General features: G+C 39.9%; 1 protein-coding gene across 15 annotated transcripts in view; it reads right to left on the bottom strand.

Annotated features, from left to right (window-relative positions):
- ilrun (inflammation and lipid regulator with UBA-like and NBR1-like domains) overlaps nucleotides 1-26,733 on the bottom strand; it is a 74,740-nt gene that overhangs the window by 29,290 nt on the left and 18,717 nt on the right. For 14 of the 15 annotated variants that reach the window (XM_043716928.1, XM_043716927.1, XM_043716930.1 and 11 more), the window contains exons 3-4: nucleotides 17,153-17,350; nucleotides 11,496-11,824 (exon numbers count right to left, since the gene is read on the bottom strand). In XM_043716928.1, the coding sequence (XP_043572863.1) occupies nucleotides 11,496-11,824; nucleotides 17,153-17,350 (527 nt within the window). The remainder of the gene's footprint in view (nucleotides 1-11,495; nucleotides 11,825-17,152; nucleotides 17,351-26,733) is intronic. The other variant, XM_043716942.1, reaches the window with a different exon arrangement.

Here is a 26,733-nt window from a genome sequence, read left to right as displayed (position 1 = left end):
TAACTCAATCCCTCCATTTCCGGCAATATCCATGCACATCTCTTCTGAACCTTGACCTGCTCAATATCCTTACTCGGGAAGACCAGAACTAGGCACGGTACTCCTCCACGTCCTGTACAACCTCAACATAACGTGACAACTCCTATACTCAAAGACCCGAGCAAGAAAGACAACCATGATAAACACCTTAACCACCCTACCTGAATGTGATCCAAACTTACAAGAATTATGTACCTGAACCCCTAGGTTTCTCTTATATAAGACTACCCAAGGACCTACTTGTAACTGCCTTTGTTTTACCAAACGTAATACCATGCAAGTTAAATTTCATCTGCTATTCTTCAGCCCATTAGTCTACTATGTGGAACCTTGTCAAAGCCTTTACCAAAGTCCACGTAAACAATATCACTGCTCTGCTCTTGTCAATCTGCTTGGTTACAAACAGCTCAAGTTTGTGAGACATGATTTCCCTCGCACAAAACCATGCTGACTGTCCTGAATCATTTCTTACCTCTCCAAATGCATATTCTTTCAGAATCATTTCCAACAATTTACCCACCACGGATATCAGACTCACAGGTCTACAGTTACTATGCTTCTTCTTACATCCCTTCTTAAAGCCACAACTTTAGCCACTCTCCAGGCATTCGGCATCTCACCTATATTTATAGATGATAGAAATATTTCTGCAAAGCCTCCTGCAATTTCCTCCCGAAACTCCCTTGAGAAATAGGAGGGAGCCAAAAGTAGGAGCAGTGGTGAAAGTGGGATAGAGCCATTATCTGGCTATGATTGGATTGACAATATAGAATTAGGTGATCACAGTCTCATTCAATTGAAGGATTAGATATCCCCCATAATCAATTTGATCATGGTTTATTTTCAACGTACTAAACAGATGCAAATATTATCTGAGAGATTCAAACACTTGGGAGTATTCTAGAAAAGCAACAAAAATGCTCAAGGACTTCAAATGGAAGACTGAAGATGGAATAATTACTTCAAAGAACAGTGATGTCAAGGAGGGAGGTGATTATGGCAGTTTTGAAAGGAGGAAAGACAGTATCCAAGGAGAGGGAAACATTTGCCATGTCAACTAGCATAATCACAGAATATTAGAATCTCAGGAGTGCTGAAAGAGAACATTTGGCCCAGCAAGTCTGCACCAACCCTCGAAAGAGCATCCCACTCAGTCTAATCCCTGACCCTACCCCATATTCCCGCATTTACCATGGCTAGTCCACTTCGCCTGTACATCCTCGGACACCATGGGGCAATTTAGCATGGCTAATCCACCTTACCTGCACATCTTTGGACTGTGGGAGGAATCTGGATCACCTGGAGGAAATCCAGGCAGACATAGGGAGAACATGCAAACTCCAGAGTTACCCAAAGCTAAAATCAAACCCAAGTCCCTGGCGCTATGAGGCAGCAGTGCTAACCACATGCCATAAAGCCTGGGAAGGATGGTCAAGTGTTCAGCAATTCAGTTCAGAGCTCAAAAGGTGCACACTTTGTACAAAATGGTATGGCCATAATTAAGCAGAGGACAGTTTAAAATGGAGAAAAATATTAAAAATGGAGGAAAAGATAGTGCACACAGAAAAGAAATCCAAGTTGAAATACTGGAGCATGGAACTCATGAGTCAGAGTAAGCCATTTGACCCATAAAATCTGCTCTGCCAATCAATAAAATCATGGCTTATCTGGTTGTGATCTCAACTTCACTTTCCTGTCTGAGTCCTACAAAACATAACTCCCATTTTGATTAAAAAGTATAACTCTCCCTTGAATAAATTCCATGTACAGCATCCATTGTTTTCTGGGGATGACAATTCCACATACCAACATCTCTCAGAGAAAAAATCTCCTCATTTCAATCTTCAAAGTGAACACCTCCATCGCCCACCCCCCACATTCTTCCACCCCATAGCTGTGCATCCTGAGGTGAATAAATAGCTCGTTGCTGAATCTGAATACCCAACAACAGGTGTAATAGGTGATGTTTCATGAGGCAGATGGTTGGGATGAGTTTTCACACAGTCCTTTCACTGAAGAGTCTGGCCTCCACCTTGGCCTCTCAGAGATGCGTAAAATGGTGGGCAACTTTATTAATGCTTCTTTTCTAGTTTAGGTTGTTTTCAGGAAGAAATTCTCACTTAACTGTGGGGATATTCTTTTTCCTCACAAACTTTAACATTAAAGCATCCCCTGCCCTCTAAATCCAAGAGTAGACGTTCTTTGTTATTCACTTGACCACTTTCTCAAAAAAGTGAAAACAATTCGTTAAACATTATTTCCTTTCCAAAACATGGAAGTTGATTGAAATTACTAAGGATAAAAAGATATTCAGCAGAGTCAATGCCTCATGTCTTTCTTCCCAATTTTAATGAGAAATTTGGGTGAATCAAGAATAAATTTGTTCAAGGTTTGCAAAATGGCAATTGCCCAAAAGGAGATAGATGAACTGAGAAGAGTAGATGACATCAAGGTGAAATAAAACAATTAGGATCTTGTATCAGTAGCAGGTTGTGGCTGCAATAACTTCAACATGTGGAAAAGCATCCAACACTCAAGATTTCTGCCGATCACTTGATTTCAAGAAAATCATCCTTAATAAAAAGGAGGATAATATTAATACAGCTTCCAATGGATGGTCATGCTGGTGGAAGGTATGGAGATAGGCAGACTCTGCACACCAAGGAGTCAGCAGTAATGTGGTGATTGACAGGAAGGTTAACAAGATTAGACATTAGAAGAATGCAGGAGCTGTAACAGGTGCTTTCAAGGAAGGCCCATTGGAAAAGCTAACAAAAGAAGCTGAGAATTTTATTTAAGTAGCAGCATTCAAACCTGGAGAGGTGGCAGGATAGTGAGAAGGAACAGTCATGGCAGAGGCACAAGTTGGGAGGTAGCAGGAGCAAACTTTTAATGCCGGGACAAATGAAGAGCAATGATCGGCTAAGAAGCTGGAAGAAAGAAATTGGCTTATTCAAAAGCAAAAGTTCATTCGAGTCTCAGAGCAAGGCATGTAATAGAAGGGACCCTTTCTAAATTAATGTTATTGAAACCAAGGGCATGAGTAATAACCAAGGGGAGCCAGTTCATCTTTTCTCACCTGAGAGCTCAACAATTTGGAACCATAACAAACTGCATAATCTCATCTGGGGTCAAAGCACAGCAAAATAAAGCGTTTACTTGCAACATCATGAAATTCAGTAATTCAATATGTCAGCTGTTCATGCATAAATAAAAATTCAGAAAGGTTTTTAACCTGCCAAATTCAAATATAGAGACAAAATAAAAATTGCAGATGCTGGAATACAAAGCAGACAGGCAGGAGGCTAGAAGATCACAGTCAAGCATGTGGTGCTGGCAGCACAGGTCAGGCAGCATCAGAGGAGCAGGATAATCGAAGTTTCTGGCAAAAACACTTCATCAGGAATGAGGCTAAACATAGCAAGCCAGGCAGCATTAGGTAGTGGAGAAGTTGATGTTTCGGGTGCAACCTTTCTTCAAGGCCTTCTCCACCTCCAAATTCAAATACAGAGCTAGCATTGTACAGAATATTGAAAAATTCCCAATCCACAATCAATCATTTATTCAGACCGAGGAAATGAATAAATTGCTATAATCCTGACAATGGGTTCCTGCCTTTTAAGCGTTCTAGCTTCAGGCATTATTTTCAAGTGTATTGGAAACTTATTCTGAAGAATCCTTAATTGGAGAGTTGAAAAACCAATTACCCTCTAAGTTACCCTTCTTTATTCCCTGGATCCCAGATGTTTTGCTACAATCCAATAGGAATTAACAAAGCAAAGATCACAGGCACAAACCTGTAATACCTACAGGCATTACAGAAAGTCACCACATGGAACTTTAATACTATTAACTGTATGAAATTAGCAGTGACAGATGAATAGGAATTATGTCAGTTCAAAATTGCAGTTGACCTTTTATTAAAAATGCTGTGATTGCTATAATTGGTTTGTCATAATTTGCCACTTGAAACGTTTTTGAGTTTTAGTGACCTCTTTATAAACTGATCTAAACTTAAACCATTCTAAGTACAGAGGGCCTCCAACTGGTTGCCTTTTGTAGTTTATGCAAGTAGCCCAATTAAACAAAGTAAAGCTCCTGAGCAGAGGAAGGGAATGCGGGGAGGAAAAGTAAAAGCCATGATCTTAAAAGGATTCTAATTGTAGCTGCTGCCAAATTATCAGTATTGAAACTCCAACTGCTTAACTCATGATATTCTTCTTTGTACCAGCCCTGCAAACATTTCAGGATTTACAGCTTTCATGGTGATTAGGACAAGACTATTATGAAGAATATTTTGTCATAAAATTGTTTATCATCAACACAACTGTGCCCAGTCTCTTGACAAGATTTGGTCCTGCAATTAGAGAGGCGGATGTTTGCCATACTCCAATTCATGTTCCCTTATTAAATAGAATACAGTTTTTTTAAGTCAATGCTCAATGGCATTATGTCCAATACAGCTATAAAGTGAAAAAAGGGAGTTTACAGGTTACTGCGGATTATATCTGCAATGAATTCCATTCATTGTGAATCCTATCAGATCAAATGGATCAGTTGTAGAGACAGTTAGAGGCAATGAGGAATTTACAGGAGCAGGGGGATGTGATGGATGGCAGTTAAAGGAAGGGGGGGGAAAGTCACAGATACAATCACATAGATGGGTTAACTCCAGGAAAGATAAAAGAGGTAGGCAGTTTAGTGCAGGATTTTTGTGTGGCTTTCCCCATTTCAAACAAGTATGCTGTTTTGGAAAATGTAGGGGTGATAGATTCTCAAGGGAACGTAGCACAAACAGCCAAGTTTCTGGTATGGAGACTGGCACTAATGCAATGAGGGGTATGTCGGGTTCCGAGAGATCAATTGTGTTAGGGGACTCACTATACAGACAGACGTTTCTGCGGCCAGCAGCGAAACATCAGAATGGTGCGTTGCTTCCTTGGTGCTGGGATAGAGGATGTCTCAGAGAGGGTGCAAAATGTTCTCAAGGGGAAAAGGGGCCAGCAGGAGGTCATTGTCCATACTGGAACCAGTGACATAGGAAGGGGAAAAGGTTGAGATTCTGAATGGAGATTACAGAGAGTTAGGCAGGAATTTAAAAAGGAGGCCCTCGAGAGTAGTAATATCTGGATTACTCCCGCTGCTACGAGCTAGTGAGGGCAGGAATAGGAGAATAAAGCAGATGAATGCATGGCTGAGGAGCTGATGTATGGGAGGATTCACATTTTTGGACTACTGGAATCTCTCTTGGGGTGGAAGTGACCTGTACAAGAAGAACAGATTGCACCTAAATTAGAAGGGGACTAATATACTGGCAGGGAGATTTGCTAGAGCTGCTCAGGAGGATTTAAACTGGTAAGGTGGGGGTGGGGGGTAAAGAACTCAGGGAGATAGTGAGGAAAGAGATCAGAGACAGGTACAGTTGAGAACAGAAGTGAGTCAAACAGTCAGGGCAGGCAGGGACAAAGCAGAGAACAAGATGGGACTGATAAAGTTTGGGAGAAGATTTGTAGCTCAGGTGCTCGTTGTTGTTGTGGTTCTGTTCGCCGAGCTGGGAATTTGTGTTGCAGACATTTCGTCCCCTGACCTTAGTAGCCACACAATCAGATGACAAGCAATACGAGTTCGACTGGGACAACACTACTATTATAGGACAAGCCAAACAGAGAACAGCTAAGGAATTCCTAGAGGCATGGCACTCATCCACAGATTCAACCAATAAGCACATCGACCTGGACCCAATATACCAGCCACTGAAGTGGATAGCTGGAACTGACAACCGGAAGTGGCAGATACAAATCACTATAAAGGCTGGAGGAAACATCACAGAAGCGCTTCACAGGAGGCTCCCAAGCACTGAGGATGTCACCTAGACAGGGGACGAAATGTCTGCAACACAAATTCCCAGCTCGACAAACAGAACCACAACAATAGGACTGATAAATTAAACTGCAATTATTTTAATGCAAGGGGCCTAACAGGGAAGACAGATGAACTCCGGGAATGGTTAGGAACATGGGACTGGGATATCATCGTAATTACAGAAACATGGCTCAGGGATGGGCACGACTAGCAGCTTAATGTTCCAGGATACAAATGCTACAGGATGGATAGAAAGGGAGGCAAGAGAGGAGGGAAAGTGGCATTTTTGATAAGGAATAGTATTACAGCTGTGCTGAGGGAGGATATTCCCGGAAATACATCCAGGGAAGTTATTTGGGTTGAACTAAGAAATAAGAGAGAGATGATCACCTTATTGGGATTGTATTATAGACCCCTAATAGAGGGAAATTGAGAAACAAATTTGTAAGGAGATCTGTTATCTGTAAGAATAACAGGGTGGTTAATTGGTAGGGGATTTTAACTTTCCAGACATAACACTATGGCAGTCCCAGTCTAAGGGTTCAGATGGAGAGGATTTTTTTAAGCTTGTACAAGAAAATTTTCTGATTCAGTATGTGGATGTATCTACAAGAGAAGGTGCAAAACATGATCTACTCTTGCAAAATAAGGTAGGGCAGATGACTGAGGTGTCACAGGAGGAGCACTTTGAGGCCAGTGACCATAATTCTATTAGATTTAAAATAAAGTTGTGATGGAAAAGGATAGAGCAGATCTAAAAGTTGATGTTCTAAACTGGAAACAGTTTGACGGTATTAGGCAACAACTTTCAAAAGCTCACTGGGGGCAGATGTTCGCAGGTAAAGGGACGGCTGGAAAACGAGAAGCCTTCAGAAATGAGATGACAAGAATCCAGAGAAAGTATATTCCTGTTAGGGTGAAAGGAAAGGCTGGTAGGTATAGGGAATGCTGGATGACTAAAGAAATTGAGGGCTTGGTTAACAAAAAGAAGGAAGCATATATCAGGTACAGAGAGGATAGATCGAGTGAATCCTTAGTAGAGTATAAAGAAAATAGGAGGAGACTTAAGAGGGAAATCAGGAGGGCAAAGAAGGGGACATGAAATAGCTTTGGCAAATAGAATTAAAGAAGAATCCAAAGAATTTTTACAAATGCATCAAGGACAAAAGGGTAACTAAGCAGAGAATAGGGCCCCTCAAAGATCAGCAGGGCAGCTTTTGTGTGGAGCCACAGAAAATGGGGGAGATACGAAATGAGTATTTTGCATCAGTATTTACTGTGGAAAAGGATATGGAAGATATAGACTGTAGGGAAATAGATGGTGACATCTTGAAAAATGTCCATTTTACACAGAGGAGAAAGTGCTGGATGTCTTGAAATGGGTAAAGGTGGATAAATCTCCAGGTGTTCCCTACAACTCTGTGGGAAGCTAAGGAAGTGATTGTTGGGCCTCTTGCTGAGATATTTGTATCATCGATAGTCACAGGTGAGGTGCCGGAAGACTGGAGGTTGCCTAACATGGTGCCACTGTTTAAGATGGGCAGTAAAGACAAGCCAGGGAACTATAGATCAGTGAGCCTGACATCGGTGGTGGGCAAGTTTTTGGAGGAAATCCTGAGGGACAGGATGTACATGTATTTGGAAAGACAAGGACTGATTAGGGATCGTCAACATGGCAGTGTGCGTGGGAAATCATGTCTCGAAAACTTGATTGAGTTTTCTGAAGAAATAACAAAGAGGGCAGAGCAGTAGATCCGATCTCTATGGACTTCAGTAAGGTGCTCGACAAGGTTCCCCATGGGAGACTGGTGAGCAAGGTTAGATCTCAGAATACATGGAAAACTAGCCATTTGGATACAGAACAGATTCAAAAGGTAGAAGGGAGAGGGTGGTGTTGGTGCGTTGTTTTTCAGACTGGAGGCCTGGTGATCAGTGGAGTGCCATAAGGATTGGTGGTGGGTTCACTACTTTTCATTATTTATATAAATGATTTGAATTTGAGCATAAGAGGTATAGTTAATAAAGTTTGCAGATGACACCAAAATTGGAGGTATAATGGACAGCAAAAGAAGGTTACCTCGGATTACACTGGTTCTTGATCAGATGAGTCAATGGGCAGAGGAGTGCAGATAGAGTTTAATTCAGATAATTGTGAGGTGCTGCATTTTGGGAAAGCAAATCTTAGCAGGACCTATACACTTAATGGTAAGCTCCGAGGGAGTATTGCTGAACAAAGAGACCTTGGAGTGCAGGTAGATAGGATAGTGAAGAAAGCATTTTGTATGCTTCCCTTTATTGGTCAGAGTATTGAGTACAGGAGTTGGGAGGTCATGTTGCGGGTGTACAGGACATTTGTTAGGCCACTGTTGGAATATTGCATGCAATTTTGTTCTGGTTACTATTGGAAAGATGTTGTGTAACTTGAAAGGGTTCAGAAAAGATTTACAAGGATGTTGCCAGGGTTGGAGGATTTGAGTTTTAGGGGGAGGTTGAATAGGCTGTTTTCCATGGAGTGTCACAGGTTGACAGGTGACCTTATGGAGGTTTACAAAATTATAAGGGGCATGGATAAGTAGACAAATTCTTTTCCTTGGGGTGGGGGGGGGGGGGGGATCCAGAACGAAAGGGCACAGATTTAGGGTGAGTAGGGAAAGGATATATGAGAGCGACCTGAGGGGCACATTTTTCATGCAGAGGGTGGTACATGTATGGAATGAGCTGACAGAGGAAGTGGTGGAGGCTAGCACAATTGTAACATTCAAAAGGCATTTGGATGGGTATGTGAATAGGAAGAGCTTGGAGGGATATGGGCCAGGTGCTGGCAGATGGGACTAGATTGAGTTGGCATATATGGTCGGCATCGATGGGTTGGACTGAAGGGTCTGTTTTTGTGTTGTACATGTCGCGGAGTCTACAACCAAATGAATTTGCAGCATCCAATCCATGTTATAATTGAAAAATGTGGCAATGTCAGGAATACATTTGCCATTGACTTAAACAGATAATTATAACAGGAATTGCTCTGAAGTCAGAAAATTGGCCCAATAATGAGCAAAAGGAAACAGCTGACAAAATCTACTAAATCTGGGAAAAGGGCGTTTAGCAATCAGATTTCATCCTTAAAACTGAAATATTTATCTCTTATTATACTAATTAGTTTCCAAACATCAAAAATTAAATATAAATTATTACAAGGAAACAACATTTGAATAGAAATAGATCTCACTCTGCATTTTGCTTCAATTGGACTAATCTAGTAAATTACCCAAACTGGCAAACTCAAAACAATTTGATCAGTTGTCCTTTGGGGTGACAGACTTTCTTGTAGTACAATGACACTGGCAATTTTTTACATTGAGATTAGACAATTAAAACCAACTAGATGTAATTAACGACTTGCACTGAAAATGTAAGCGTTTCAGTTGGTCCATATCAGTATGCCACCTACAGTAAAAAATTAAATACTACAATACTTCAGCAATAACTGATCTTTGAGCAGTTGGGCATGAAGAGACTTCAGTTCGTTATCTTACTTAGTACTGGTACATCACCATTTAAAACAAAAAGCAGAATCCTTGATTACAATTTTACCCCAATTAAATCCAAGATTATTTCACAATACAGAAAATATTAATATTACTTTAAACTATTTTCAACACATTGCTTTATCATGCATATCGTTAAAAGTAGTAAGAATGGTTTCACTAGCAGACACCTTTTCTTTCATCTATCAGCATTCTGCAGAAGATTTCCTATGCTTCCTAACATTGGCCCAATCAGTGCATTGTTCATTTTACTGCTGATGCCATTAGCAAGTATTTCAAAAATGTGCCAGAGTACTGGTGGATAAAAAAACAGTATTCGTAGCTCTCTCAAATCATCTGTGCATTACCTCAGTAAAAGAATGATTGCAGGTACTCAATCCAATGTCTTTCTAAATCATGGATTCCAGTTCAGACTTTCAGTTTAATTATATTGATGAATGCAGAAGGCAGAAAATATCTTCTTTTAGCTTATTCTGTTCATTTCTTTTCAAAATTAAAACATAAAAGAACAATCTTTGAAGGGCTTGCCTCTTAAAACTTCTCTGTCCTGACTAGCTATGATTCACAGTGGAATATGACTGAAGATCAAGTGACCCTTGTACCTCACACAACAATAACGTGCATAAAACTCTTCAATTGAGGGTAGCATCATCAGAATAGGCCCAAATTCCATTCAGCATTCTAATTATACTTGCAGTGTGAGCTATTGACTCATGCTCTTAGGAACACAAACTCAAGAAATTTTTGTTTCCATTGGCTGAGAACAGAGTTAATTTTGGAGAGTCTCTTTTGGCTCAACAAAGCCACAAGTAAAACTGACAGGTAACCCAAATGAGCAATTTAACCTGGTACACATTGTTTTAAAAGTTACATGAAGTCTCTCTCTTGTTCAACAATGTGACATTAAGGGTTTTGCAGAGGGAAGAAAATACACTAATTAAAAATTGTACCTGTAAAATTTCCAAATACTTTCCATATCAAATAAATGACACGCTAAGTAGTATGATTTCCTAGTTTCTAAATCTAGCATTTTAGAATTATACAGAGTCTGAATTTCACACAGAAACAGGCTTTCAAACACTCAAAAAAAGGAAGACGCTTTGTTTTTCAAATAAAAATTCGCAGTACATTGTATTGTAACCAGCAATCAAACATGGATCCTCAGCTAAAGGATCTCAAGCAACCAACAGACAAATCACTTGCACCAGTTTGGAACTACACATGGCACTATGCTCAAAGCAAGAAATAGCCAGGATCATCCATACTGGATTAATATGAAAAACAGTTGCAGATGATTCGGGCACAGTGTATTGCACTCATGACAGAGAAAGCAGCTGGAACTGCGCAAACTAAGAGATTGGATAAGATAGCAAACTAGGCAAGACAGTTAACAATCAAAACAATGAAAGTTAAAATGAAGTATAAAACAAGTTCTGATTTTTCCTTTTATTTACAGAACACTATTAACATACATTTGTGTTCTTCAGCCTCTGTAAGCATTCAAATACTCTTATGAAGCTAAGGATGCAAAATGTGGTTCCCTCCCAGTGTCAAGGAAATGCACTCAAAGGACTTTGTCAAATTGCAGGTCGCAGAAAAGTCAGCCATCTACACTTGCTGTTATCCAGGGGATAAATAGGAGAGAAGAGAAAGCTTACCAATACAATGCATCATTACAGTCCAAGAAAAAAAAAACAAATGAAATTTTCACTGTCCCATATGGTCAGGGTGGTTCAGTGTGGGTAGTTCAACCCAATTTTACAATACAAAGTGAGACAGACAAGTTACCTTCAAATATTAACAATCTCACCATGCCTGCAATCGCTTCTGAAGTTAAGGTTTACTTTTATCAAGAATTAAAATGAAATCAGGCTTCTAATACATCAGACCTACAGCACGACTTGAGCTAGGGATAGTTCATGGCGTTTCAAAGTACAAATGGGAAATTGTTCTCCCCCAACACTAACATCCCTTGACTTCATAAGTTCATTCACACATGCATATAAAATATAAAAAAGGGACAAACAAAATAAATCATTCTGTATTTACCTGACTGTAAGTCACCACAGATAAGTTGCTAGAGTGACTGTTAGGGGAGATATTTACAGAGTTCTGCGACAGTCCATTTTGATCTTGTTCATTTTGGTCTTCAGTTGGGCCCCATGAATTTTTACTAATTGGATTTGTACTTTGGCCCCCGGGGTCCTTCACATTGTTGTCTTCAGATTGCCGGTTTTTCTGTGGTGAAGCGAAAGGGTTAAAATTGCCTTCAATCTTGCGACAGGGTTGTGAAGAAAATTCTGTTTCAAATGAAGAAAGCTGCTGCGTAACTCCTAAAAGGCCTCCGATTTCAACACTCAGAATCACCCAAATCACATCTGAGAGCGACATAAAAGTACATAGTTATGATTAGTTTGGCATTTATAACTTGTAGTGCTAAAATTCTTATGTTCCTAATAACCACAGCACTCAGTATAACTTGCATTTACATATTTTCCACTCTCAAACATTTTCTTGAGATGAACTTGATATGATTGCACTAAAAAAAAGTGTAGAGGAGATTCATTAGGATTTATTTGCCTGGGCTAGAGTATTTTAGCTATTTAGAGTATAAATAGCCAGGATTATTCGCCTTACAACAGAGACAGCTGAGGTGCAACCTGTATAAATGCCACAACTTTTTACTTTCTGTATTTTTGATTGGTGGATTAAAATGAGAATAGCGTTGTTTATATTAAAAAAAAAATCAAGGACTGGGAAAGGAATTGCTACAGTTAAAACAAGTTACTGGATACTCATTATTAATTCTGTTTACACTGTTGCTTTGCAAGCAGTATGGGAGGTGAGGTAAGACCATAATGTACCAGGGTATGTGCACAGTGATTCAGCCAGCAACAGGTAGCAAATGCCAACAGCCTGACAACAACTCTCTAACTGGATTCTGGGCAGGAGACCCTATATCATGACCTGAACTGAGAACATGTGGATTTACAATCAAGAGCGAGAAGTTCCATGCTTGCTGGAAGAGCAGTTTTTGTGTCTCTATTTCTCTGCAGTACAAGTACCTGAATAAAACCAGTTATTTTCTCCCATCAGTTGCTGTAAGCTGTTGCCTTTAACCGTATGCGTTCTGGACCAGACCAGACCCCATCAAAACATTTTAAGGTAGCACAGACCGTGGCATTTTCAAAGGTAAATGTCAATGCCTTGTTCTACAGGCAACACAGCTGGTCAAACTACTCACACTTAAGCAAAGAAATAATATATTTAAACATCAAAGCAAGTGGTGAAGGCTGGTACAATTGCAACATTTAAAAGGCATCAGGATGGCTATATGAATAGGAAGGGTTTAAAGGAATATGGGCCGGGTGCTGGCAAATAGGACTAGGTTAGGTTGGGATATCTGGTCCACACGGGTGAGTTGGACTGAAGGGTCTCTTTCCGTGCTGTACATCTCTATGTCTATAATTAAAATACAACCAAAGGATGAGGAATTTACAATAACTTAACTGTTGGAAAACTTTATTAATAGATACAGTAACCCTCAAGAATTATCTTTTCCAATCTGGTAACATTTCCTAATCACACCCTCTGCCGAAAAGAAAATTTGGAAAAATAGATTTGTTTCACAGGTACCCCAGCAGAGAGAAACCCCAGCTTCCAACTGTAACCGAGGAGAGAGAAAAGATATCTCCTACTTCAAGCCCACAACAGCAACTGCTTAAAGCTAGACCTAAAAACTAACAAAATAGAAAGCCTGCTCTGAGAGACCTGTCACGCTATCTCTATTGTTCTAAAATTACTAAAAATAAACACCAAGGCAATACAAGCTGTTTACTTTCTTACAGACAGCTTGGGACCTCTCGTTCAATCTCTCTTTAAAAAGAGAGGGACAAAATAACCATTAAAAGTCAGAGCATGTCACAGTATGAAAGATACTTTCTAATTATGTACCAATCACCCAATGCTTCCTACTAAGTGGTGAAAGAAACCAGCAAGTAAATAAAAGAACAGAAAGGCTTGGGAAGCAAATGCAACATCTCAATCAATCCTTGTGACTGGTGCTCGAGAACTCTTTTTCCTGAGTTTTTATTTTCTCCACCAACAACCCCAATTTTTTTGTGTCTGCCTCTGTGTTTAAGGGTTTTAAAAGGGGGTTAGAGTTTCAACTAGTAGAGTTACATGCTGATACTTGATAGTTTTGTTTACCTGTGGCCAGAACACTTTGCTTGAAATAAATAGCAGTGCAGCACAGGAAACCAGTGAACATTTCCTATTAACCTGACTACATCAGATGTAAATTAGGGATTGTGTACTTAAATTAAATCATTAACTTGTAATATAACCCTGGGAGTGGAGGAGTCCAAAACTCAGCACACTTGCCCAAGCAGATTATAAACCTATAGACACGGAAGATAGGAAGTAACATGTTATTGATCTCTTGACTAAGGGACAAGAAGCCCTAGATTGAAGGCTAAGGGGAGGAGGCTTAGAGGGGATTTAAGAAAGAATTGTTTCACCCAGAGATGATGGGTATCTGGAGGTCACTGCCTGAAAGGGTGGTAGAGGTGGGAATGATCACACCAATTAAGTAGTATTCAGATAAACACTTCAAATGTTACTGCACACACGGCTAAGTGCTGGATAATGGGGCTACAGTAGATAAGTGCTTGATGATCGAAGCGGACGCAAAGGGCCTTTTAGCATGCTGTACAACTCTAACATATAATTCTTTGTTTATTCAGGCACATGGTTATTGCTAGCTTTGCCAGAATTTGTTGCTCAAACATAATTGCACTTGAGAAACGCAAGTGCTGGTGAGCTGTCTTGAATCACTACAGGTCTTGCGATGTTCATGAGTTCCAAGATTTTTATTCAACAAGTGAAAGATAGCAATGTCGTCCCCAGTGAGGAAAGAGAATGACTTGGAGCAGAATTTGAATGTAGTTTCCATGCATCCACTGCCCTTGTCCTTCCACATGAGAGAGTTTGCAGATTTGGAAAGTGCTGTCAGAGCAACCTTGGCGAGTCACTGCTGTCTATTTTGTAAATGATACACATTACTGCTGCTACACTTTAGTGAGGAAGCAAATGTGGAACATGGTGGTTAGGATGTGGATCAAGTGTGCTGTTTTGTCCTGGATGCTGTTGAGCTTCTGGTCTGGACTGTTGTTGGAGCTCCACTCATCCAGACAAGAGGAAGGTATTCATTCACACTCCTGACTTATACCTTGCATGCAATGGACTGGTATTTGCAACTCAAGAGGAGTTACCCATTCCAGAATTCCCAGCCATGGACCTATTCTTGAATCCAAACATATAGCTGATGTATTCAGTTTGTGTTCAGTAGTAAACCCAGGATGTTGACAGTGGGAGATTCAGCAATAGAAATGTCTTAAAGCGATCGGATCCTCTGTTTGTGATGGTCATTTCCTGGCACCTATGTGGCATGAAGGTTATTTACTACTTATCTTCCTAAGCTTGGATGTTGTCTAGGGCTTGCTGCACTTGGATAAACTGTTTTGGTGTACAAAAAGTGCTTAAAATTATGCAACAATCATTGAATACCCTCATGTCTGATGTTATGATAGGGGAAGGTCATTGATGAAGCAGCTGAAGGTAGTTGGGACTGGGACGCTACCCTGAGATACTCCTGTAGTGATGTGATCCTTGGATTGAGATGAATGACCCTAACAATCATCCTTCTCTACGCTAAGTAGGACTCAACCACACGACTCTTTTCCCCTGGCTCACATTGACTCCAGTTTTGTAAAGGGTCTTGATTGCCAAGTTAAATGCTGTCTTAATGTCAAAGCCGGTCACTCTCACCACCTGTGGCCTAATTTATTCTTTGAAAGTTTTCAAATTTTACAATATTTTGCTTTGAGAGAGAAAAAAAACAAGTCTATCTAGTTTTCTTTGGCTGGAGGCTTTGAATGATCTATTCCAGCTCCAAATACTATTCTGTACACCGACATGAGCTTTTTCAGGTCCTTTTCAAGTCAGTCACTTTCCACGATAACAGTGCTGCTTTGATTAGCAAAGAGGGACACCGTCATTAAAACATAAGAGTTTCTGCTGCAGCCCCTGCTACCTGGTTTTGCCCATCAATGATGCCATCTTTCCATCACTTATCAGAGATCAGTTCACTTCCTGACATATATAATATGGAGCAGTAAAACTTTCCACGAGAATCCCCTATCTTCCAACTCCACGCACAGGTCCCAACTAAAAGGTGCCCAGAAAACCTTATTCTCGGCTCAAATACCACTCAATAACCAGTGTCTGTAATAAACACAGACAAATGACACTCATCACATTGTTTCCATGTTGTCTGGACAAATTTCACATGCAGTCAGCAATACTTCAAAAACAAAACGCTCATGGGGATGAATTTGTTACATGACAAAATCATGGTTCTAACTCATCATCCTATTAATGTCTATTAGGCTGTGATGCTTATGTAACGAATTGCATCCTTGATAATATTAGGAACTAAAGAGCTAATAGCCTTATTAAGCTATTGCATCAACTAAGTTTATGCAGATTCTGCTTTCATCTCAAGCCAATTTAGAGTGTCTCCACTGTAAACGTGAAATAATTTTTAACATAAATTAGTGCAACAAAGCTCTAATTTTCTGCACATCAACAAAGAAAGAATGTATCATTTTCTCCAGTCTGAACAAATTCCAAATAAAATAAGCTCCATCTTCCATATTCAAAATTCTGTGTAAACCTCTTGCACATAGATTATTCAACATCTTCCGATTTTTGACGAGTTGGACAACGGCAAAGATAGACAAAAGTGGGAGAAACGCAAGGACTTAAGAGTGAGCCTAATTGAAACATACACAACATCACAAACAGCTTGTTTCAGAAAAACATGAATAAAAAATATAAACCTTCCAGACTGCCACTTCATGGTAATCTTTATCAAAAACTTTTATGAATTAAAGCTTTGTTATTCAAAATCACAAATTAGGAGGGACAGTAGTATGTGAGGGTAAAGCAAATACAGCATCCAAATTTAAAAGCACATATAGACATCTTAAAGCTGAGTATCAGTCTTGTTAAAACAGAAAGGAGATAAAATTACAGAAATGATGCAAAATCAGAATCTTTCTAAAAGCATACGAAAGTGGCTGCATTGATGCATATATGGAGTCTCAGGAGTCACAATATCCCTGGGTAATCTACATACATTTCAACCTGCTGATACTACCATTTTACCCTCATGATGAAGAGATTTATCCACTCATTAGGCAACATTACTGAGAATGGTCTTTTGCAAACCTTTCAGGACAAAAGGTTTACATAGGCTAATGTTTAAGAAACAGCAGTACAAAAAGAAAGAACCATCTCAATTTCATGGTCAAATTATCAGGCTTCATAGGCTATGACTGACTCAATGTAGTTTGAAAATCCCAGTTCCAAAGATGTAAAAAAATCAACTTTAATGTAAGACCACCCACTAACAACATAACATTCTTTATACCGAGACTTCACATTTACTTGCTAATTTATCACAGGTTAATAAGCCATGCAGAATATTTATTAAAGTCCTCTTCTTTTTATTTGATTATTGTAATTGGAATTTTAATACACTGAAGATAGTCAAATTATTTATGACTTGGACAAAATAAAATAGGATAAAATATGACTTGCCCTAATTCTTCTCAAATTTGTGGTCTATTTTATCACATTACCTCCAAAGTAAAGTCCAGTTGCTGTACACATACGCCACTGTCCTTGGTACATTGCTGGCGTTGTTGGACTTCGCATCTGAACGCTGACATCAGTAACTTCCTGAGGTTCCAGTGATCGGACCATCACCATGTTAACGTGCCCAAATTGGTCACCTCCCACGTATTTTAAGGACACACCTGGAGGCCACTGCTCTGTGCCTAGGAAGGAGAAGGGAAAACAAGGGGACCAGTACTGTCTGTCCAGAGATATCGACTCAAGTGGTTCAAAATTTTAATCCAAATTGGAAAAATTACTAACTTACCAAAATATAACTAATTTTCCAAATAAGCAAAAAAGCATTTATTCTGCAAACTAATCCTGAAATATAACAATGAAATGGAGAATGCACAACTGCTGAGTAAAGAATAAGATTTAGTTGGCACAAAACAAATCCCTTCTCATCCAACATGATGTGAACATAATTTTTGCCTTTAAAATCCCAACAAGACAAACACAATTTAATCTCATTTGGACAGATCACTTGGCTTCTGTAATATTGTGGGTAAAATAGCACTCAAATAAATAAGCTTCCATATGCTAAATTATTGAATTCCCTCAACTTTGGCATTTATTACTACCAGTAATTTAGTTTGATTCAGAAAGAGACCTGACGACATCCGTGTCCCATTATGTTTGACGGATATATATTAAAATGATAAAATGTACTTATGTACTACTGAAAAAAAAAACAGATTTGGTCAAAGCTTTTCATCTTGCACACATCTGGACAATTTGCAAGAAATATCAAAGTAAAGGGAAAACAAAATTTCTACTCCATGAGCAGAACTCTGATTGGTTGGTAATAGAGTCTGACTGATGGAGGCCTTGTAGTGGAGAAGATACCAGTTAATGAAGAGTGAAACTTAACTGGCAACTTGAGCTTAAATTTTAAAGCAGGCAGGTTGACTCTGATTAGTCAAAGAAATGAACCAGACAATGACTGTCACTATTTTGTTGAGTTGAGACAGGCACAATGTTTGCAGACATTCTTTCTACCTTTAGAAGAAAGCCTCTGGATGTTAAAAAATATGTAGCTTCAGGGACACTGATGTGCACCACACAAAGTCCAACTGATAATCTGAACACTCAAAACTATTTAGTCAATGTTGTCCAAACACAAAATTACAGCTAATGTTGGACACTTTTCAAAGTTTTGCAAGTGCAGTCTTGTGTACGGGCAGTACATTTTTTGTGACAATCAAAGGGATATGTTGTTTGACACACTCCTCCATCTCTCTTTAGGACATACCAAGCACCACATTGGTATGGTAATTTCAGTGCCACGTTACCAATTTATTTTACATGCAAAAAACCTTTTTGATGAGCTGACTGCATCCTTTTAGCAACAAACAATATGCATGATTCTACTGCATAGTTATAGTGTGAAACGACTAGCTTTAACTGTTTTGCAAGCTTCTGAGATAACCTTCTAGAGAAATCTCAGGTAGACTGAGCACTGTTCTGTGCAGACAAAGATGTACACACAATGTGCACATTTCAAATCAAAACAGGTGACAATTAAATGGCACTCATCATTAACTAATGCAGTCCCAACAGCAACCAACTTTCTCCTCAGAACATAAATATTGTTGTGGTTCTGTTCGCCGAGCTGGAAATTTTTGTTGCAAACGTTTCGTCCCCTGTCGAGGTGACATCCTCAGTGCTTGGGGGCCTCCTGTGAAGCGCTTCTGAGGTGTTTCCTCCGGCATTTATAGTGGCCTGTCCCTGCCGCTTCCGGTTGTCAGTTTCAGCTGTCCGCTGTAGTGGCCGGTATATTGGGTCCAGGTCGATGTGTTTGTTGATGGAGTTTGTGGATGAGTGCCATGCTTCTAGGAATTCCCTGGCTGTTCTTTGTTTGGCTTGCCCTATAATGGTAGTGTTGTCCCAGTCGAATTCATGTTGCTTGTCGTCTGCGTGTGTGGCTACTAAGGATAGCTGGTCGTGGTGTTTCGTGGCTAGTTGATGTTCATGGATGCGGATCATTAGCGGTCTTCCTGTTTGTCCTATATCGTGTCATCGACCTGGACCCAATCTACTGGCCACTACAGCGAACAGCTGAAACTGACAACCGGAAGCGGCAGGGACAGGCCACTATAAATGCCGGAGGAAACACCACAGAAGCGCTTCACAAGAGGCCCCCAAGCACTGAGGATGTCACCTAGACAGGGGACGAAACATTTGCAACAAAAATTTCCAGCTCGGCGAACAGAACCACAACGAGCACCCGAGCTACAAATCTTCTCACAAACTTTGAATATAAATATTGTTTTTCCTTTAATTTGGTATTTCTTGTGAATTGTCCTGATGAGTAGAGATAAAATCTTTTGCCAAAATGTATATTTATTTTTCCAGCAATACTCAAGTTGTATATCACCAAGTTTTATTCATGAACAGTTTGGAAGCCTAACGTTTTGTCCTTGAGCCCCATTTGTTAGCTAAAATTGGTCTTTAAAACATCCCAATCTCAGTAGGGAAAATCTGTAACTGTACAGCAATATTTCATTGTTCAAAAGGAACATACTGTCAAAATGCCATATGCCCTTCACTATATACTGAGATCTCAAGATTTAGACAAATAAATTCAAACTACCATGAATGGGAGGAACAACATTTCTTTGGTTAGTAAAGTATTGCAACAGAGTACACTACATGGGCTTATACCAATGAATATGTTTCTGTCTTTTAAATTGTATCAAACAGAATCTCAACTATACAGACTCAAATACTGGAAGCAACAGGTTGGGACAGTGATGAGCAAAATTTGAGGTAATGAAACAAATCAATCTGAGTACAGCTCAAGCTTCACAGTCATACAACAAAATGCCAGTACTAGTGGTACTTCTAGAAATTTGGGGGCGGGGCAGAATAAAGCCACATCCAGGCCTACCTTTTCAATCAGAAGATTAAATGCATTAAACAGTTGCCCTTTCCACAAGTTTTTAAAAAATCAAGTGCCAAGACAGTTTTCATCAATAGCTGCATACCATATGCTAACAATTGTTTTGCAGCAAATTATTCTCAAAGCAGATGTAATTTGGTTGATGTTAAACAGGTCATATACTCGCGTATTGGTCGAATTTTGAAGACAGTTTTTTAAAGTTGAAAGTAGGGGTCACCTAATATACGGGCACAAGCTTAGAGGGCTTGAAATTCATGCGGCAGTTCAAAATACCATATTATTAGCAAAAGTCGATTTAATCGCTTAACTAATCCCGGGTAAAGAAGAAAAACACAATGAATTATGGTAAAGGTAATTATCAGATAAAAGCAAGAGACCTGTATGAAAATTGAACAGGTCATTGAAATCCTGCAAAATCTCACAGTTCAACATCATCATGGCCTGGTTTAATGGCACACTTAACTGAAACACTTAAATTTTGAATGTGTAAGCATCTTTAGCTTTCCCGCCAAATTCTTCCGTTTCCCTCCCATTTACTCTCATGTTATGAATCTCGGCAACATTAACACATTTGTCAAAGAATTAAAAGATGCAGTGTGTAGATAATATATCTTACTTTTATTTAGATATAATTACACAATTAAAATGATTAACGTTTTAACGATATTAACTTTGGATGGAATCTTGTCTTTTATCCCCAGGACTCTGTGGGAAGCCAGGGAAATGATTGCTGGACCTCTTGCTGAGATATTTGTATCATCGATAGTCACAGGTGAGGTGCCGGAAGACTGGAGGTTGCCTAACATAGTGCCATTGTTTAAGAAGGATGGTAAGGACAAGCCAGGGAACTATAGACCAGTAAGTCTGACGTCGTTGCTGGGCAAGTTATTGGAGGGAATCCGGAGGGTCAGAATTTACAAGTATTTGGAAAGGCAAGGACTGATTAGGGACAGTCAGCATGGCTTTGTGTTTGGGAAATCATGCCTCACGAACTTGATTGAGTTTTTTAAGAAATAATGAAGAGGACTGATGAGGGCAGAGCAGTAGACGTGATCTGTATGGATGTCAGTAAGACATTCGACAACATTCCTCATGGGAGACTGGTTAGCAAGGTTAGATCACATGGAATAGAGGGAGAACTAGCCATTTGGATACAGAACTGGCTCCAAAGTAGAAGACAGAGGATCGTGGTGGAGGGTTGCATTTCAGACTAGAGGCCTGTAAACAGTGGTGTGCCACAAAGGATCGGTGCTGGGTCCACTACTTTTTGTGATTTATATAAATTATTTGGATGTGAACATTGGAGGTATAGTTAGTAAATTTGCAGATAACACCAAAACTGGAAGTGTAGCCGACAGCGAAGGAGGTTACCTCAGAGTACAACGGGATCTTGATCAGATGGGTCAATGTGCCGAGGAGTGGCTTATTTAGTTAATGTGAGGTGCTACAGTTTGGAAAGGCAAAATCAGAGCAGGACTTGTATACTTAATGGTAAAATCCTAGGGAATGTTGCTGAACAAAGCAACCATAGAGTGCAGGTTCATAGTTCCTTGAAAGTGAAGTCACAGTTAGATAGGATAGTGAAGGCAGCGTTTGGTATGCTTTCCTTGATTGGTCAGTGTACCGAGTACAGGAGTTGGGAGGTCATGTTGCGACTGTACAGGACATTGGTGAGGCCACTGTTGGAATATTGTGTGCAATTCTGGGCTCCTTCTTAGAGGAAGGATGTTGTGAAACTTGAAAGGGCTCAGAAAAGATTTACAAGGATGTTGCCAGGGTTGGAGGATTAGAGCTACAGCGAGAGGCTGAATAGGCTTGGGCTGTTTTACCTGAAGCGTCAAAGTCTGAGGGGTGACCTTACAGAGGTTTATAAAATCATGAGGGGCATGCATAGATAAAAAGACAAGGTCTTTTCCCTGGAGTGGGGAAGTCCAGAACTAGACGGCATAGGTTTAGGGTGAGAGGGGAAAGATATAAAAGAGACCTACCTAAGGGGCAGCTTTTTCCAGCAAACAGTGATGCATGAATGGAACAAGCTGCCAGAGGAAGTGGAGGGGGCTGGTATGATTGCAGCATTTAAAAGGCATTTGGATGGGTGTATGAGTAGCAAGGGTTGAGGGGGATTTGGGCCAAGTACTGGAAAATGGAACTGGATTAGGTTAGGATATCTGGTCAGCATGGACGGGTTGGACCAAAGGGTGTGTTTCCGTGCTGTACATCTGTGACTCTGACTCAAGTCAATGTGGCACAAGAAAATCTGCTCCCCTTACCCTTAAAGAACTGGTAGTTATGATCTCAATCACAAACTGGATGCTGATAACACTCAATTCTCTTCCCGGTTAAAAGCCTTTAATATATCAAATGGCCAAGCCTCTACAGCCCTCGGTCATTAAAAATTCAATAAATTCACGACACTCCTCCTCATCTCTGACCTAACTGGACAACACCTTACTCTGATTGTAAGCAAAATTAGATGACAAATGAAATGCTACACAAAAGGTCCACAATATGCTTTCAATTGGTACTGCAAAAATAGAAGCGTAATTTGGTTGTAAATTTCACACTATAGTGTGACAGTGTTTTCTTTTTGGCCATCAAGTTACTGACTTCAATCGTCTCCACTTATTTTTAAATCTAGGTTAACCAAACTTTATGCTTGTACAAACTATTACTCTGTCAATTGCATGCACATCAGGTGCAATGGATGCCTCCTGGATTGATGGCTTGGTTATATTTTATGATGGATCTATGCAATGATTATAAGTTCAGATGCCCTATCTTTAATGCTAACATTGGTAGGTACTACAAGGTTGTAAAAACAATGACTGCAGATGCTGGAAACCAGATTCTGGATTAGTGGTGCTGGAAGAGCACAGCAATTCAGGCAGCATCCGAGGACAGGCAAAATCCGAGGACAGGCAAAATCGACATTTCGGGCAAAAGCCCTTCATCAGGAAAGGGCTTTTGCCCGAAACGTCAATTTTGCGTGTCCTCGGATGCTGCCTGAATTGCTGTGCTCTTCCAGAATCCAGAATCCACTACAAGGTTGTCATCAGTGGAATGATTGAGATCATTCCAGAGCATTTTAAGAGCAGAACCTCTCAGTTTCATAATAGTATTAGATTAGATTCCCTACAGTATGGAAACAGGCCCTTCAGCCCAACAAGTCCACAACAACCCTCCAACGAGCAATCCACCCAGACCCTTTCCCCATACTTACCCCCCAACTAATGCACCTAACTTGATGAGCAATGTAATATGATCAATTCACCTGACCTGCACATCTTTCTGGATTGTGGGAGGAAACCCACACAGACACGGGGAGAACATACAAACTCCACATGGAGAGTTGTCCAAGGCCATAGTCAAACCCAGGTCCCTGGCACTGTGAGGCAGCAGTGCTAACCACTGAGCCACCGTGCCACCCCTGTTCAGGCGCCAGCCCAGAAAGCACAGTCAGAAGAGTATTCCGGAACTAGAAATTTCCAGTACAATTATTGGCCTTCCATAAAACAGATGCTTTGCTCGACCATTAACCATACCCCTTGTACCAATGAGACTGCCCATCCACCTACTAAAGTTTATTCAATGAATTCAGTGTAAACATTACCCATTTTTCTTGTCAATGACTGTCTCCTGCAGTTAAACTATAACAACCTCCCCCCCTGTGTGTGGTTGACCATACCAACATTAATTTTGAATGGAAACTGTTGTTTGCAAGCCACGGCTCATAGGAGTGATGGCATGATCACAGATGATCAAATTGTTCAAGTGTTGACTTCACTTTGCTTCACCTTCCCTTTAAGCTAGTTTTAAAACGTCAATCTGGAAACTCTCCGATGGAATCGGAGCTGGGTTAAGTCCATGCCCCCTGTCAACTGGACTGGAGTACTAATATCTGCAGCTGCAGGTCTGCGTGTACCTGAACTGTCGTCCCTGGCTGTAGCTCCGCCACAGACACTACACATTTAGATGAACATACTCTAATGTCTCTTTATTAAAAAAAAATGTACTTGCTACAGTGTGCAAAAAGGCCATTTAGCCCATCAAGTCCACAGTGACCCTACAAAAAGCATCCTACTCACTCATCCCTCTACCTGATTCCTATAACCCTACATTTCTCATGGCTAATCTACCTAGTCTGCACATCCCTGGACACAGTGGGCAATTTAACACGGTCAATCCACTTAACCTACACATCTCTGGACTTGGGAGGAAACCAGAACACACTGAGGAAAACCACACAGACTTCGGGAGAATGTCTGTGCGGAGTTTGCACAGTCGCCAGAGGGTGGAATCGAACTCGGGTCCCTGGCACTGTGAAGTTTTGTGTTTTTCATAACGGCTCACCATGATTTATAAATTTGACAAATATCTTATCCTGTAAATAGGTTTTCTGCAAGTATTGTATAACTGAAAAAAAAATCATACTGAGGACCCTAATGCAATTTAACACTCAATGTTGAAACAGTAGTATTATTCCACAACAATAGGTTAATTTGTAAATACAGCAGCCACTGATTCTACAGTAGATTTCTGCTCAGGCGATGAATTTAAAGAAAACAGACAAAATTGATACTTAATAATGCAAAAGAGCATACAAGGATTTTCAAACATGTCTTCTTCTGCTAATTTCATATCTTTAATATTGCTGACCATTCCAATTAGTGAATGTCATATCCCCTGACTCAGACTTGTAATTGGGTAAACTGTAACCCACTGCCCCACAACTTAAGACTTCCTGAAGCACATTATCTTACTCTATTTTAAACTATTTTTTAAAAAAGATAATTGCTTCTGCTTCAACATCCTGTAGTGAAATATTGCTTTGTTTATCATGGCCTAAAGGATCTCCTAATTTTATTCTCATTTTTTTAATTACAAATGACTTTAACAATTGACCATTCCTTGCTGGCAGATTGAAGTTTTTCCCTTATTTGATCAATTTTTGCAGCCATCTCTGATTTAGTGGTAAATTAGCAACCTCTCAAAGGCCCAGTACTTCAACTGTGAACAAAGTGAAGCTTTTCATCATTCTTGCATCTAGGAGTGCAGTGCTTGAGGACAAGTGCATCACAAATATTTCTCCTCTCTTGGAACAGGTATGCAAGATAACATAAGCAACCAGAAGTTGTAGAAGTTTCACACAAAGTCATTGGGAGCAAAACTGGGACTTGGAAGTTCATGGTTTTGACACCAAAGATATTTATTTTTCTCATTTTTGCATGGAATTTGGAGCTGATGTTGAGAGTTGGCCTTTCAACTTTGAGCAGCAGTATGTTTTAAAACAAAGAACAAATAAGCTGATATTTGGTTATGGGGAATGGCCTGGAAAGTTAATTGCAGGTTGAATTTGGTTCTAGGAACATTGTAGATGTTTGAGCACCTAAGATGCATTATGTTCAAATACCAGCAAATGCACAGATATGAAGAGGGCCATCACAGTGAGGCTGATGCTGAGTCAAACAAAGAGAATGTTGAAATAGAAATCACACATTGAACTAGTTTTTGTTAGGCAGAAGGCAGCTTGGCTGCCAAAGCTGCTAGACAGAATTTGGTTGTTCTCATGACCCACCAGTTACCAACTTATTAAAAGTTCTAAGAATATAAGGATATACTAAGTGAATACAGAGAAACCTTGATTCTCTAAAGCACACAGGTGGGGAGTATTTTGTTTAGTTAATCCAATTCCAGATAATCGAATGCCGGATAACATAGCTTAGCCGAGCATCAGGACCTTGCGATCTTGCCTGATAAGCCGGTATTCAGATAATCAAACGTTGGATAATCGATGTTTCTCAGTATTCCTTGGAAGTCTGCTGGAAGCTATTTGCACGAATCAATTACTTCAGAATTCAAGCAATGTATGTAGTTTATTTGCCTGTGAATAATCTGGAGAGCCACGTAATTTTCTGGGGATCCAGGTTCAAATTCTACATGGCAGATAGTAGAATTTGAACTCAATAATTTTAAAAAAGTCTCGATTCAATAGCCTGCTAATGACTATTGTCGATTAATGAAAACACTCATCTGGTTCATAATTTCCTTCAGGGAAGCTAACTGCTGTCCTTGCCAGAGCTGACCTACACCTGGCTCCAGACCTACTACAATGTCACTGACTCTTAACAGCCAGAAATGTCCACGTCACATGAACAAACTAAGAGAATGCATATTAATGATTTTGATTTGTGTGTACAGAGAATACTTTCAAAGATAGGTTCAAAGTGACTGGAGAAATGCACAGATTAAATTTTATTATAAAGTGATACATTTTGGAATGCGAAATGACAACACAAATCAAAAATCATACAATCTTAAAAAGGAGGCGCAGGAAAAGAGACACCGATGGATAACTGCTTAAAATCTTTGCAAGTGGCAGGGGAAGGTGATTAGACTGTTATAACAAAGACATATGGGATCATTGGCTTTGTAAACAGAATCGTATTCCAAGGAAAGGTGGTGGCAAGACCTCAGTTTCCGAACAAGGGAAATGTCAGATTGCTTCATGGGCCCAATTGTAGTTCTCCTACTATAAAAAGATGGTCAAGGATTTTCAGGTATGTTGAGAATAATCAGGAGAATGGTACCAGGGATGAAGGGTTTCAGTTTCCTGAGAAGATTAGCTGAAATCGCCTTCTTCAG

This window comes from Chiloscyllium plagiosum, chromosome 26, assembly GCF_004010195.1.
Source record: "Chiloscyllium plagiosum isolate BGI_BamShark_2017 chromosome 26, ASM401019v2, whole genome shotgun sequence".
NCBI classification, from domain to species: Eukaryota; Metazoa; Chordata; class Chondrichthyes; order Orectolobiformes; family Hemiscylliidae; genus Chiloscyllium; species Chiloscyllium plagiosum.
Note: the sequence above shows the minus strand (reverse complement) of the source record. Positions and strands in the feature narration are given on the sequence as shown.